Source organism: Thalassophryne amazonica, chromosome 4 (assembly GCF_902500255.1).
Source record: "Thalassophryne amazonica chromosome 4, fThaAma1.1, whole genome shotgun sequence".
Classification (NCBI taxonomy): Eukaryota; Metazoa; Chordata; class Actinopteri; order Batrachoidiformes; family Batrachoididae; genus Thalassophryne; species Thalassophryne amazonica.
In genome coordinates, this window is record NC_047106.1 from 58,038,938 (window position 1) to 58,055,461 (window position 16,524).

At 39.8% G+C, this 16,524-nt stretch overlaps 1 protein-coding gene across 1 annotated transcript in view; it reads right to left on the reverse strand.

Annotated features, from left to right (window-relative positions):
• The window catches only part of slc6a4a (solute carrier family 6 member 4a), a 103,438-nt gene that overhangs the window by 62,465 nt on the left and 24,449 nt on the right, over positions 1 to 16,524 (reverse strand). The window contains exons 2-3 of the mRNA XM_034168763.1: positions 5,405 to 6,307; positions 613 to 747 (exon numbers count right to left, since the gene is read on the reverse strand). Coding sequence (XP_034024654.1) covers positions 613 to 747; positions 5,405 to 5,858 — 589 coding nt within the window. The 5' untranslated portion in view covers positions 5,859 to 6,307. The remainder of the gene's footprint in view (positions 1 to 612; positions 748 to 5,404; positions 6,308 to 16,524) is intronic.

Sequence of the window (16,524 nt, forward strand, 5' to 3'; positions counted from 1 at the left end):
TTTCAAAGTTAGTTGAAAAGCTAATCTTCTAAATTAGCTTCATAAATTAGCTATTAAGTGATTAGCTGAGCTTTGCCCACCACTGACAAAAACTGACAGGACATAAAAACACACTGATACTAAAAAAAAAACAGTGTAAAATAAAAACTTGACCCACACACTTGGGCATAAACCTTGCATTTTGTAGAAATGTTTGGCTGTAAGAGGAGCTAATCTGTCTTCAGACATCGATGGGCGCATCAGTAGTGTTGTCAAGGTAATTCAAGGCTCCACTGGTTAAGCAGTTGACATTTTCCAAACAACAATTTACATACTATCAAATTTCTGAGCATCTGGCATTTCACATAGAAATGTGACTATTTCCATAACAGAGAGTTGATATGTCTCACTTGATGAACAAGAAGCCAGAGATCTTCAAGGAGATAGTCGTGATGGGGACAAGGAGGTTAAGTGAGTTTTCTGAACCTGCCATTCTTCTTCTTTTCAGTTCTCTCACTGCCAATTTTCTTGTTAGCGAGAAGCGGCCTCTCATGTGTTCCTCTTTTCTTTCCCTGCAGTTGCTGTTAACTAACTTATGCCTGTGTTCTGCTCTCCATCCATTTCCCCGACTACCTTTGAAGATGGGGCAGATGTGCTTCCAGATGGAGATGCAGCCGCTCCGGTGGAACTGGCCGAGAGCCAGCTCCATGTAGAACAGAGGCACACCTCCGAATACTGCCATCAATAGGTAGGGCAACAAAAAAGCACCTGTGGGGAGAACAAAGGGAAATTCAGTGAGAAGTACGCGGGACTACAGAATGAGACTGGAGCCATCTGTAATGTCTGCAGCATTCATTCATTCATTTTATGAACCTGCTTATTCCAATTAAGGATCACAGTGGGCTGAAGCCTATCCCAGCGGTCACTGGGAGAGAGACGGGGTACATCGTGGACAGGGTGCTAATTGATCGCAGGGACACATATAGGCAAACAAACATTATTCACATTCTCACTCGCACCTACGGTCAATTTAATGTCACCAATTCACCTAACTTGCATGTCTTTAGAAGTGGGAGGCAAGCAGCACACCCGGAGGGAACCCACACAAACATGGAGAGAACGTGCAAGCTCCACACAGAAAGGAACAGGCAGGAAGGTACTGCCAGCTGTGCTGCAAGTGTAACATTCACTTGGCGGCACTTTCCAAACAGCTATACACAAAAAACCACACAACAGCAGCTTTAAAAAACAATGAACAGCTTCACAGGACGGCAAGACCTTCTTAAAATACCAAAAAAGGTGCTTAATAAATTATTAAGGGGGTTAATGCTTAGTGACGTACGATTTAGATATGTAAACAGACTGTATTATTTCTTGCACATGTTGATATCATTTGCTAAATGTTTGTGTTTGTGGGAGGGGGATGGGGTGTGGTGATGTAGTCTACAGCTCTGTGGAAAAAGCTGGTCCTTAGCCTATTAGTCTGGATGCTCCAAAATAGGACCTCCAAAAATCCCAGTTGAACATATATTGTGCTTGAGAGAAATTTGGCCAAAATGACAATATTTTGCAATACTGGCTTTGCAGTGCTCAGTGAGCAATGAGGCAGAGCTCTTATTTCTACTCTGTGAAATGCAAGTACATTGCTGTGAAAAAAATTTCAGGCACTCTAGAATTTTAATAAAAATGTTTTGCTTTTTCTTCTCCTGCACCAGTAAGCTCAATTGAATCAGGAGTTGGGCTACCAATACATAGACCTGGGTTTGATTCTTGGTCATGACACCCATGTCCTTGGACAAGACACTTCAGCTGAACTGTCTCAGTCCACCCAGCTGTAAATGGGTACTGGATTTAACTGGGAACATAACTTGTGACCGAGTAGTGTCTTGCTCGGGGGAGTCGTAGACACCAGTGGGCCTCAGAACCTATATCAGACTTATTTTCTCTCATGGTAAGGTGATAAAAAAATAAAAGTTAAAATGTTTAAACATTTTTATTTAACAATTTTTATTTTAGTAAAAATTAAATGTGAGATTTGCTGAATTTCATTAAAGAACTAATCAATTAAGTTGCAAAACCCAACCCCCCCAAACATAAGTAGCAACTAATTACTCATGAATTAAATAGCTGAAAAAAAATGTGATTATGTACAAAATGTTTTGCTTAATTGCAAGAGACTGTTAAAAATGAATGCATTTTTAAAGTTGAAAAGTCATCACAGATTTTAATTGACATATATTCATATTGATGATATTGATGAATATCCCTGTGATTAGCAGGGTTGAGTTAGGATTGAAGGAATCAGTGCATATTCTGCTCTGAAATGTTCCGTTCTGACAGATATAGATGACGGCCAGTGAATGTCATATTTTGGGCTGCGCTGGCATTTTTTTAACATACACACATTTACCATAAAATAAAATACATATCAAGTTGCTTGTCACATTTTGTTGCTAATCTCATGGTCCTTGTGTCCGTTAAGATGAATGTTACTTGTTAAATATTTAGCAGCTTTTCATCACATCGGGCTTGACTGCCTAAAGTTTTTGTCAAGTACTGTACATTATCTGAGCAAAAATAATTCTCCAAAAAACAATAAAAATTTTTGAGTTTGCATTTAATGTCCAGGGAAATTTGTTTTTAAACTTGCCATGGTGAAGCTCCCTTTATTCTTGCCAAATGAGGAAGAAGATATCTTCATTATTTCTACTTTGTGAAATGCAAATATAAACCAAAGGAAAATTAAAGGACAAATACTGAGGAAGAGCTGAGCCGCAGGACAGCAGGTAGATCTCTCCAACATAACATACTCCATTTTGATCATGTCTATCTGCGCCTTTCGTTTTTCCCATCTGCTTATCAACTTATTGTACGTGCATGTGCGTGTTCGTGTTTATGCTGTCATAACAGTGTGTCCGCATGCGATTGTGTCTCTCTTTGTGACATGAAAGCAAAGATAAGGGTTGATGGAGCAGCTGCCTGGAAGACAGGTTATTAAGGTGTTCTCATAAAAAAGCACAATTAATACTGTTGCCTCTATCAAGTGTCTCCCAGTCGCCATCTCTACCTCACTCCGTGAGCTGCACACAGAACACAGGAAATTGCAAAGATTTTATTATTGCAAATTCAATAAAACAGTGAAAAAGAGAGGCCATGTTTACCGTTCGGTGCAGATTGTGTGGTTACGGAGCTCAGATGGACCACAGAGACCTCATCAAGAGGCAAAGCTTCATATGGTTTAGAAGTGTAGTCAAATACTTTTCCTGGCAAACAGTATTTGTCACCTGCAGTGTACCTCAAAGTTCTGTACCCTTGTTATTTAGGTATTTATGATGCTGAAATGATGAGGAAGCAAAGATCATTCTATTTATCCATGTACCTGGAGGCAATGTGTGACAGTCGATGCTGAAGCTAAAACTGCACTTTACTTCTTTTATTACCTCTAATCTACCACATTCTTGTTGTTATGCCTGACAGGCTTGGACCTCATGTCCCACAATTTTTCTTTTAAAGACATTGTGATCCATTATGATTATCACCTTCAGGATATCAAAACTGATTAAAAATGCATCAATATATAGGTGTAACAGAATTTTTATTTTATTACTATATCGCAAAGCATTTTTAAAAAGTGCTTTTAAATTCCAGTGAGTTGGGTCGAGACAGTCTGATGTCTCTCCAAAATAGGTTTTTAAAGGTTCCGTCATTGTGGAGGCAGCTCTCTGGAAGCAGTGTTTCCTTTGTCAGCTGTGTCACACAGCTGACAAATCACACAGAAGAGGTACGTTTGGTGTTTAGGTGTTTAGAGGCACGTGTAGCACTCGCCACTTTCTGCCACCAACAGCTCAGTACAGGCCACAATCACATCACCTAATGGCACACAGTTGACACCACTTGACAGGGTGTGCCAAGTGTTTTCCTCATGTTCATAACAGTTGCCACTCCACTTCAATCACTGCGCGGTCTCCCCTTATCAAACCACTCACACACCAACTGTGTGACAGTCTGGAAAGCACCAGAGCCGTGACAAAAATGGAAGAAAACAGGGACAAAGTTGTTAAAACATTGACCAGGCAGCAGAAAACACGCTACGTTAAATGCCAGGTAATGCCGCGCACGCAGCAGTAGAGTACTACACAGTGGTTGGCACTAACATGTCACACACACACCTTCTATGTCTGAGTAGCTTAAGATAAAGCAAGGATAGTGTAAGGCAAGAAAAGATAATTAAAAAAAAGTAAGGCATGTTACGGTAAGTGTTATGTCCCATTCTCTCTTCCACAGCTATGCATCCCGGAAACATGCCGTCTGTTATCATGTCAAACCAATGTGGGAAGATCATGAATGCCCATGAATATGATCTAGCATGTGATTTGAATGACTTAATGTGCCAGCCAAGTGCATGCTGTGATGACATAATGTGCTGGGCTTTTACCGTGTGATGTGTACAAAACCAAGAGTAGCATGTTTGTAGCAAAACAGTGTGGCAACTATGGAAAACATCCCACTGATGTTACAGCATGTATGACAATGTTACGAGCTACGAGGGATTGTGAGGGATTGGAAACATATATCAAAGTTCAGGATAAAATAAATGTTTGATTATAGTGAAAATTCAGCCAAGGTCAAATACTAGACTGTGACACAATGACTGAGTATCACCACAAACACCCCCTTGGACCATCCAAGCTTTTCCAAAGTAAGGACAAGGATTGAAACCACGAGCTTCTACAATGTATATCTGTGAGAAAGTGAGAATGGGGTTTTGTGGTACATTTTATTGATCTTTTTAGGGTAATCAGGTCCCCATTTAACCCCAATTCTTTTATCCTTGTTTGATGTTCAGCAAAATCACAATGAGCAATGCTGCCACAATAGGCAAACCAAAAAAAAACAAAACAAAAACAAAGATTTAACTGCCTTATTCATGAATTTCAGTGGTGTAAAATCCATCTAGAACAGAACCCAGCTTAGATGCAAACTCAAAACCAAGACCTTATTGCTGTCCAGTAAGATAACAGAAATGACAATTTAGTAAAACGGACTTGTAATGGTAGAGTTACCATTTTATTGTGTCTTCATTGGTTTTATGTAATTACTGTTGTATCTCCGGTGCTGCCGTCTTTGTCAGGTCTCGCCAGCAAATGACATTTTAAATCTCAGTGTGATTTTAATACTTGTTTAAATTAAGAAACTGAATTTCAATCATTAATCTCCGAAATATCTGCAGTGGGAGATCCTGAAGTAAACACCACAATCATAAACTTCCTCAGTTTTTTCAGTTTGCAGGTCAATACAACATGTTTAGTCAAAAACCTTTTTGACATTTTATCTAATGAAGGGTGTGTGTGAGCCTAACAAAGGAAACATCAATCAGAAATTAATTTTAACAGCCCCATCCTTCCCACACCTTTCCCTTCCTCACCTCCTCCATTTTGGTAGCAGATGTAGGGGAAGCGCCACACATTTCCCAGATCCACAGCATAGCCAATCACAGACAGCAGGAAGTCCATCTTCTTGCTCCAAGTCTCTCTTGGTCTTTCTAGGCTGGTTTGTTGGACCACCAGAGTCCTGAGACCCCCCAGTGGCACAGAGGAACCAGTGCCACCCCCAGGCCCAGAGCCCGTTAGACCAGAGCAAGCCCCATCTCCTGGCACCTCCCTGGGGCTCTGAGGTGTGGAGGTGGTGAAGCCATTGGATACCTGCTGGCTAGAGCTGAAGTTCAGGTCCTTTGGTCCTCTCTCTGCAAGACCATCAGGCATCATCAGGCGACCATTTTCTTGCTGGGTCTCTTCTTGTCCCTCCACCTCATTTCTCCCTTTGTTCCTTGCCCCCTCAATCTCTCCTTTGTCTTTTGTCAACATGTTCGTCATCATCATATTGTTTGTCTCCACTGGATTGTGCTAATGTTGGTGTTACAACGTGGTTAGGGGTGGAGAGAGATTCTTAACGGTGATGACAGGAATGTGGCACTGCTGTCTGATGTGGTGCCCATTAGGGGAACAAGAGAGTGAGCGAATGATGCCAGTGACTATCTGGAGAACAGAACGTTGTGTCAGGTGAAGACAATGGGGAATAGGAGGAGACCTGAGGTCCCAAAAAGGAATGAGGATGAAAGAAGTGGAGATAAGAACTGCAGATGTGGTGAAGGACTAAAATGTGATGAAAATATTTGAGAAAGGAGTAATAACAATCTTCTGAGACAGAAAAAGGAAGATACACAAGAAGAGAAGGTCCTATGGAACTGGATGTGGCCAATAAAAAGATGGGAAGAATCTTGAATCTTCTCCCCAAACTGCTTGCACTTTGAGACACTTGATGGGATAAACTGCAACACACAGAGGGAGAATCTGTATTTAATTTACAGGCACACAGTGACATTGGACTGAACCTAAGGAGATTATTTTTGTACATGCAGTGACCATGGAGATTTGGTACCAGGTCTGGTCACAAACCCTAAAACGAGCCCCAACACCATACCCACAACCAGTTCGGTGTATCTCCACAACCACTCAACAGCAAACAACCAAATTTGGCACATGGATAGTTCAAGACATAGGAAGTCTTACCATAAAAATGGTACAGTCTCATCTTTGGTTTGTATGCATTGCCACCTTTTTGTAAGGGGTTCTGACCATTTAATCTTTATGCACAAATATATAAGGTCCTAAAAATGACAGCTCAACTCATATTTCATCACACATTTCAATGCTGTCCAGAAATGTAAAAAAAAAAAAAAAAAAAAAAAAAAAAAGCCAGAAGAAAATATTGGGAATCTCAAAAAGATGTGGACATCAATCGATGACTGATATGGGAAAACAACAAAGCTACTGGTGATGATGAGCGTTCCAGCAATACCACAAACACTGATATAGGAGAGGAATATTTCAAACAACCTATTTTAATAAACTGACAAAATCACATTTCCTGGAGGAGTGGATTTTTCCAAACTTCGTAGTGGGAGTTCTTGGTGAGTGGTTCGATTGCTGCAGCACGTGTATTTGCTCTCTGTTGCCTTGTCTTTTGCTTTTAGCAACTATGGTCTTGTTTATTTATTTGCTGAAGTCACTTGTTCATATTGGCAGTCATATATTTTGGGCACATTTTGAAACTACAGTTGTGTTTTTTTAGTTTTTGTTTTGTAGAGCAGATAGATCAGTGGGTTAAGGAGCTACCAATATTTTAAATTTCAATTTATTTTCATTTATATAGCACCAAATCACAACAAAGTTGCCTCAAGGCACTTTACACAAGTAAGGTCTAACCTTACCAACCCCGAGACCAAGCACACAGGTGACAGTGGTAAGGAAAAACTCCCTCTGATAATTTGAGGAAGAAATGTCAAGCAGACCAGACTCAAAGGGGTGACCTTCTGCTTGGGCCATGCTACCAAGACAATTTACAAAACGAATATACAGGAAATGTTGCCGGTGCGCAGGACAGGAGGGTTGCAGAAACAGACACCACACCTATCTCTGGATGGAGCCACACCTCAAACAGAGAGAAAGAGAGAAAAAACAGAATCAGGCATCAGAAAGAGAACAAGTACAGTATAATTTGTTAGCATTAAGTAACAAGAAAAACAGAAGAAATACTAAGGTGATCGCTGTCACTAGCAAGACCCAGACTTTAGATAAAGTTGAGGCCGCGGCCTGCTCTCTTTACTAATATAATGAATTCAAAAGGGCAAAAACCGGAGTAACATAGTATGTCAGTATTCTAGCCATATGAAAGGGAAAATAAGATCTGGGTTCACTTACTGACCACACTGCCTGTCTGTCCTAGAACAAGACACTTCATCTGTATCTTCTCAGTCCACACAACTATAAATGGGTACTGAGTTTGCCTTGGGAAGTAACCTGCGTCAGTCGGATTGGTGTTCTGTCCAGGGGGAGCCGTTGACTCTCATGTACTTCACACTACAGGACCTGGGGATAAGCATGGGCAGCAGTGGTCCTCAAAACCTATTTTGGACTTTTTTTGGAGAGCAAACTCGAGTGTTTTCATCTTATTTTCACAGACATGTGCTTGTTTCCACCAACAATGGTTGTCTGTCTCACTCTCAGCCCAAAAGTCATGAGTTCATATCTCTTTGCTGACACTCACTTTTGTCTGAAAAAAATTCGCCAGAGCAACCACCTTTTCAACAACAAAAAACATGAATACAACAACGTAACAGTTTTAGTGAGTTTCGACAGGTGCTGGGGATTTGTAGAGGACCTCTACTTCGAGCAGTGTAATCGGTGAGGGTAGTGTACAAGCAGCTACTCTCACTGTGACACAGCTCAGTGCCTCAGTGGGTCCTCACTAACCGCCGGCAAATGGCCTCATCAGCCAAATTAAATAATGGATTAAATAATTTGTCTGGCATTCAAATTCATTATTGCATACATGGGGTTTGGAATGACACATCTTGGTGATTGACTCTTTTACAAAGAAGCATTTGAATATGGGATTATTAAAATATGATACATTAATAATAATAATAATAATAATAATAATCATATTTTAAATAACAGAAACCTTTAAGATTTTATAACAGAAATGAAACTTGAAATTGTCTGAACTGGAAGGTACCATATAATTAATTAAATATTATGCAATAATCTGGACACCAACAGGGTTTAATTATGTCATACATTCAAAGAGAATAACTTGTGTTTTGGGCCTGTGTTCCACTGAGTGCCATTTTAGAAATTTTAATTTAAAAAAAAGCTACAGCGGTATGAAATATAATTAAAAGTGCAAATATAGAACGTTGTCGTTTGGCAGAACATGTGCTGACACATGTCTGCTTCACTCCTGTTTGTCATTCCACGGTATCTCCCAGTTGCATAACCTGTTTTGTTCCTTATCTGATCACATACAAGGTCTATTAGACAATAAACCGACCCTTTTATTTATTTTGTTTTTAACTATATGGATTTGAATGACGTGCGATTCCACCAATCATGCTTGAACCCTCGTGCGCATGCATGAGTTTTTTCACGCGTGTCGGTGACGTCATTTCCCTGTGGGCAGGCCTTGAGTGAGATGTCTCGGCTGAATTCCTTTGTTTCACACGCTGCTCGAGACGGCGCGCGTTGCTTTATCAACATTTTTTCTGGACCTGTGAGGATTATCCGAGTGGACACTATTTGAGAAATTAAGCTGGTTTTCGGTGAAAAGTTTAACGGCTGATGAGAGATTATGGGGTGTTTCTGTCAGTGTAAGGATTTCCCACGGAGCGGGACGTCGCGCAGCGCTTCCAGGCGCCGTCGTCGGCCTGTTTCGACCTGAAAACATCCTAATTTAAGGCTTAATTCACCCAGGACGTCGTGAGAGAACAGAGAAGATTCAGAAGAGGCCGGCATGAGGACTTTATGCGGACATTCCATTGTTTAAGGACATTTTGTAATGAAAGACGTGCGCGTAAATTCGCAGAGTCGTTTCCGTGACGACTCGGCGAATCTGTGTGCGCCGCGACAGGAAAAACACCTCCGTGTTGAAAACCATTTGTAAAATTCAGCCGGCTTTTGATGGCTTTCACCAAGTGAGTAACTGAGAAATTGTTTAACAGCTTGGGCATGTTCCAACTTGCCCGTTAAGGTTTCCAACGGAGGTGTTTTTCCTGTCGCGACCCCCCGCGGTCGGGTCCGGCCGACATGCGACTCTGCCCGCACGTCCTTTCATTACAAAATGTCCATTAACAATGGAATGTCCGAATAAACTCGTCATGCCGACTTCTTCTGAAAGTTCTCTGACGACTTCCTGGGTCAACAGAGCCTGAAATGTGGAAGTTTTCAATTTCAAATGGCGAGACGCTGCCGCCTCGAAGCGCAGATTGCCGTCAGGCACAGTGGGCCGTCCTTACGGCGACACTACCAGACCAAAATCTCTCATCAGCCGTTAAAATTTTTACCGAAAACCAGCTGAATTTATCGAATGGTGTCCACTCAGTTGTGCCTTAGAGTTTTGAAAAAATTTTGATCAAACAAAGCAGCAGTCTCTGAGCCATTCCTAAACAATGAAAAAAACAACGAGAGGGTGGGCGACTCCTCACTCAAAGACTGCCCACAGGCGAATGACGTAACCGACAGGCGTGAAAAAACTCTCGCATGCCCACGAGGGTTCAAGCATGTCTGATGTAATCACAAGTGATTCAAATCCATATGGTTTTTGAAAAAAATAATAAGGTCGGATACTTTTCTAATAGACCTCGTAATTGAGAGAGATTAGAGTAATATATATATACACACACACACACACACGAGAAATTTTTGAATGAAAGAAAAATAAGATTGGAGAACCTAAAATGTGCTGTTAAGACGTTTCAGCAGATTTAACTTTTTTTTTCTTTCTGCCCCACCAACAACTCAGAAAATACTCACAATAACCAAATATACATTTGCCAAACTGTTTAGGAATCAATGTATGTCCACATATTAAAGTACACCAAAAAATTGCATCAAGTTAACAGATTATTTTACACTTTGCTTGGTAACCTAAAAACTACATTATTTAAAAAAATAATCTTGAGAAAGGCAGAGATGGACCAACTGAGATGGCTACTGATGTCCTAATGATCAAATCCCAAAACCCATGATGAGAATTCTCCATTTCCAGATGAAGACGTCCAAATCACGTCTCCTCCAGTGGGACGACGACTTATATCAATTAGATTATTTATAGTAATTAATTTCAGTATTACCATTTGCCAACCACGTATTTTGTTACAGGATGGACAACACTGTGTTTGGAATAGTTTGTTTCTTTACAAAATCCCTTTAAAGTATGAGGATTGAAAAGAGAAAATTTGTACATTTTTTTTAAACAACTAAATCACATATCTGATCTGACTGTATTCAAAATTGGACAATTTCAACTTAAACTGGATTGACAATATTTCAATACGGTTAAACAACACAATTTCATATATGCATAATTAAATACAATTAGCTTTAGTTGTATTTAAATTTCTCAAAGTGTAATTTTTCACAAACTAAATAAGACAATGTTTCTTGGCGTAGTGTGGTTTTGTGCACTTGTTTGCAGAGAAGAAGGTTCTGATTCAAGACCATTTTCTCAGTATAATGTTGTGTCAGGAATGACATCTGGAGTAAAACCTGTGCCAAAACAACATGCAGATCCATATCAGATTTGCTGTGGTGATGTAAGTGAAAAAAAAGAGAAGCTGAAAGAATTTCCCAAATAAGACCAGGTTTCTGTCATTAACAACACACTGTCATCCTGCTTCTTGTACATTGTGTCAGTGAGCTGAGGTTCAAAAAGTGTGATTCAAACTTTACCTCATTCACCCTCAAAAGTACACATTGTTCTGCAGCTGTTCCAGAAGACAAAACTTAAACTCTTCAGTAAAGAAAATCATCAGTTGTGAATAAAAAACATATTACATTGTTGATATGTTTTGAATCTTTCAAAGTGCTACACTAACAGTCAGCATATTGTCTAAAATATCATCACAGCATGCTTGGCAGTTATGGGTCAAATTATCTCAAGTTATTTCAATTACAAATAAACACCAGAATCCAGGAAAACTGAGTTTACTTGGAACACCATTATCTTAATTAAGACGAACTGTCCAGCAGTTTTGCACAGCTCCAGTGTCCAACATCTGTCTGCAAGGAGCTCAGAATCACTCAAAAAACCAAATAAATAAATAAATAAATAAATAAATTAAGTGAACAAATAAGATTTAACCACAAAAATGCATTTTTAATTTCTACCAAAAAACAAACAAACAAAAAAACAATTAGGAGGCCGAAAACACAACAATACTTTCTGTTTCACGTCAAACATTCAGTCGTCAGGCGATCAGTGATGTTTTGGCAGTTTGAACTTACAGAAAGTTCAACTCAAAGTGATGTCATCAAAACATATGTTCTCCAATACCATTTGTCGCAGCTCAGAAAACAAACCCTAACAGATGTCACTTCGCCTCCCAATAGCTGGTTAAGGAAGACAAACTATGGGAACTACTTTTTTTGTGTTATAGAAATACCGCATTTCACATGCATGTGCGCATGCATTAGGGTAGACTGCAAAAAAATGTGCAACATCAATCAAGTAAAGTTTGAAATCTAGTTTCTCCTTATGTGTGAATGCAGATGTGGCCCTGCAGAATGATTATACACTTCGAGGTTTCCAGTCATTGCTGAGGACACTTCTTTAAACAACACATTCACTTCAGTGTAAGAGGAAGATGATAACATCAAGGTTACAAAAGCAAACTTAAAATAGAAATCTAAAATCAAAACGTACACACACACTCGACCCGTAGGTTGCACCTTTGGTTAGTCTACTTAAACTTTCCACAAAGTTTTAGTTGCCAGATTTCATGTGCAACATAAAGATCCTCATAGCCATAACCACCTCATCTATATGTGCGCACACACACACACACACACACACACACACACACACACACACACACACACACACACACACACACACACACACACACACACACACACACACACACACACCTTATACTTTACCTTTTGAGATGAAAAATGAGGACAAAGGTAACCTGTGGCAGCGGTTAAACACACACGAACAGCAGCAGGGGGTTCAGCTCCCAACTTTGAGAATCCTGTGGAAGTGCAAAAACTTGCCAGAGAAACAGCAGGCAGCACATCAGGACTCGCCGTTTGCCCATTCAGCTCTCAAACCGCTCTCATTTCTCCCTCCCATGTAGTCCCTCTCTCACTCACTGGTACACGCACACACACATTCATTCACACACACACACACACACACACACACACACACACACACACACACACACACACACACACACACACACACACACACACACACACACACACGTGTGTGTGCTTATACACATGCTGCGTTCAAAGACATGCAGGCGTGCGTACATCTGCAGAGGTGGAAATATGGATGCGTGCAGAAGATATTTACACAGTTTGTTCACATATAGGAGGTTTAGTGGAAGAATTTACATGAAGGTAAACACATTAACTTGTACATTTGAGGAGTTTCGTGCACGCAAGCTACAGTGAGGAAAATAAGTATTTGAACACCCCGCGATTTTGCAAGTTCTCCCACTTAGAAATAATGGAGGGGTCTGAAATTTTCATCTTAGGTGCATGTCCACTGTGAGAGACATAATCTAAAAAAACAATCACAATGTATGATTTTTTTTTTTTATAATTTATTTGTATGTTACTGCTGCAAATAAGTATTTGATCACCGACCAACCAGCAAGAATTCTGGCTCACACAGACCTGTTAACTTTTCTTTAAGAAGCCCTCTTATTCTGCACTCTTTACCTGTATTAATTGCACCTGTTTGAACTTGTTACCTGTATAAAGGACACCTGTTCACACACCCAATCAATCACATTCCAACCTATCCACCATAGCAAGACCAAAGAGCTGTCTAAGGACACCAGGGACAAAACTGTAGACCTGCACAAGGCTGGGATGGACTACAGGACAACAGGAAAACAGCTTGGTAGAAAACAACAACTGTTATGATTATTTATTAGAAAGTGGAAGAAACACAAGATGACTGTCAATCTCCCTCGGTCTGGGATTCCATGTAAGATCTCACTTTGTGGGGTAAGGGTGATTCTGAGAAAGCTCATAACTACACAGGAGGACCTGGTCAATGACCTGAAGAGAGCTGGGACCACAGTCACAAAGATTACACTAGTAACACATGATGATGTCATGGTTTAAAATCCTGCAGGGCAGCAAGGTTCCCCCTGCTCAAGCCAGCACATGTCCAGGCCCGTTTGAAGTTCACCAGTGACCATCTAGATGATCCAGAGGAGGCATGGGAGAAGGTCATGTGGTCAGATGAGACCAGAATAGAGCTTTTTGGAATCAACTCCACTTACCATGTTTAGAGGATGAGAACAACTCCAACAAAACCATCCCAACCGTGAAGCATGGGGGTGGAAACATCACACTCTGGGGTGCTCTTCTGCGAAGGGGACAGGACGACTGCGCCGTATTGAAGGGAGGATGGATGGGGTCATGTATTGCCAGATTTTGGCAAACAACCTCCTTCCCTCAGTAAGAGCATTGAAGATGGGTCATGGCTGGGTCTTCCAGCATGACAATGACCCCAAACACACAGCCAGGGCAACTAAGGAGGGGCTCTGTAAGAAGCATTTCAAGGTCCTGGAGTGGCCTGGCCAATCTCCAGACCTGAACTCAATAGAAAATCTTTGGAGGGAGCTGAAACTCCAAACCTGAAAGATTTGGAGAAGATCTATATGGATCAGTGGACCAAAATCCCTGCTGCAGTGTGTGCAAACCTGGTGAAAAACTACAGGAAACATTTGACCTCTGTAACTGCAAACAAAGGCTACTGTACCAAATATTAACATTGATTTTCACAGGTGTTCAAATACTTATTTGCAGCAGTAACATACAAACACATTATTAAAAAATCATACATTGTGATTTCTGGATTTTTTTTTTTTCTTTTTAGATTATGTCTCTCACAGTGGACATGCACCTAAGATGAAAATTTCAGACCCCTCCATGATTTCTAAGTGGGAGAACTTGCAAAATCGCAGGGTGTTCAAATACTTATTTTCTTCACTGTATATTCTCACATACTCAAACACAAGTAATAGTGCAACAGATAACCGAAACAATCTTTCAAATGGTGATGCAAGCACCAAATTTGGCACATATACTACTTAGACATTACTCTTTTGAAAAAAAAAAAAAACTGACTGGGCACTTGAATTGTCAATAGCCAGCCAGGTAGGGGTCAGAAATTTAAAATGCTCCAATCACATTGAAAACTACACCACATTGTTTGTTTGAACATAAAGATTCCAAAAATGTGTAGTTTGGACTAGCTATGACTGAATGTTATGGAGTTATGGGGTGAAAACAGCAAGAATAGTGACGAAGGTCAATTTCAGTTTGTACAGGAGTCACAAGATAAAGTTACTCCAGTTTTGGTAAAAAGTGGTGCAAATTATTGGTTGAGCTAATAGGATTAATAAATGGAATAGTTTTGACTGTGTTGAATGTTTGGTCTCCAAAGTAAAGGTCAAACAAGGTCTACGTCTATTGGATTCTATGACATGTGACATATGTCACCCCATAACATGATAACTAAGCATGATACATGGTGCAACCGATTGCTTTTTGAAACCCTATTAACTCAACCAATAATATGCATCACTTTTTACCAAAACTGGAGCAACTTTAACTTTTGGCCCCTGTACAAACTGAAACTGACCTTTGTCACTATTCTTGCTGTTTTTACCCCATAACTCCATAACATTTAGTCGTAGATAGTTAATCTACGACTAGTTAATCTTTATGTTCAGACAAATAATGTGGGATAGTTTTCAATATAATTGGAGCATTTTAAAATTGTGACCCCTGTGTAATTCTTCAACTGACCCCTCCCTGGCCGCCTATTGAAAATTCAAGTGGCTCGTCTGTTTTTTCAAAGAGTAATGTCTAAAGTGTATTTTTGCTGAAGTTGGTGCCTGCATCATCATTTGAAGGATTCCACTGTCAATATGCTGTTACCTGCTGCACTACAAAGCCTTGCTGGAGTTTTCTCACTTCTTCACATTTCTTCCATCGTTCAGTCAGAAGATGTATCTCTTATGAAATGTCTTACATTTGTCCAATCAGAATCAGAATCAAATTTATTGCTAAGTAAGTTGTCACATACAAGGAATTTGATCTGGTGTCATTGATGCATAAAAAGCAGTAAAAGAAAATACTCCTGTAAGAAGTAATTGGTGCATGAACAACAATAAAAAGAAAAGGAAAAATACTTTTGTAAGAAGTGAAGGAATCAAATAGACAAATGGGCAAAACTATATTTACTGTCAAATAGATATAGTGGAATGGGGCTGTGCAGGCATGCAGATGAACAGCACAGGAATGATCAGTCTGGAGTTTGTGGGATGGGGGGGTTTCAGGGTAAATGGGGGTCTCTGGCAACAAAGTGATTTGACTTTTCCTGCCTGCCATTAACCTTTGATTCCTCTTCTGTTTCTATATTGGCTATATTTGCATTTAGTGTAACTACAAAGTGCTTTCACTTCAGAGGCACGGTTTTTAATTTAAGTGTTGACATTCTGGCACCGTGATGCACTTTACTGAAGCAAAAAGGGATTTTCATAAAATGTCTTGATATCCCGGGTGTTGATATAACTGGCGATCATTTACTGATGTGCTTTTTATGATAAAAATTAATTTAAAAAGGCCAACATTGTTATATAATATAATGAATTTTATTACCCAGCACATCAGTGGTGTCTGTCTACAAAATAACTAAGAAACATGGAAGAAGATTTTTGACATTTTGATAGGAATGTCTCTAGATGAGTAACAGTTGAAGCAAAGGTCAAGGTCATTATAACAGCTCAAAAACACACAATGATTAATTAAATGCACAATTACAGAAAGTGTTAGTATTAAATAGAAATCTATCAATCAATCAATTTTTTTTACAAGTACAATATATTTATGTGAAATGACTTGAAGATATATTGCACAAGTTGTTTGAGAATATTGTGCATAACTCTGAATA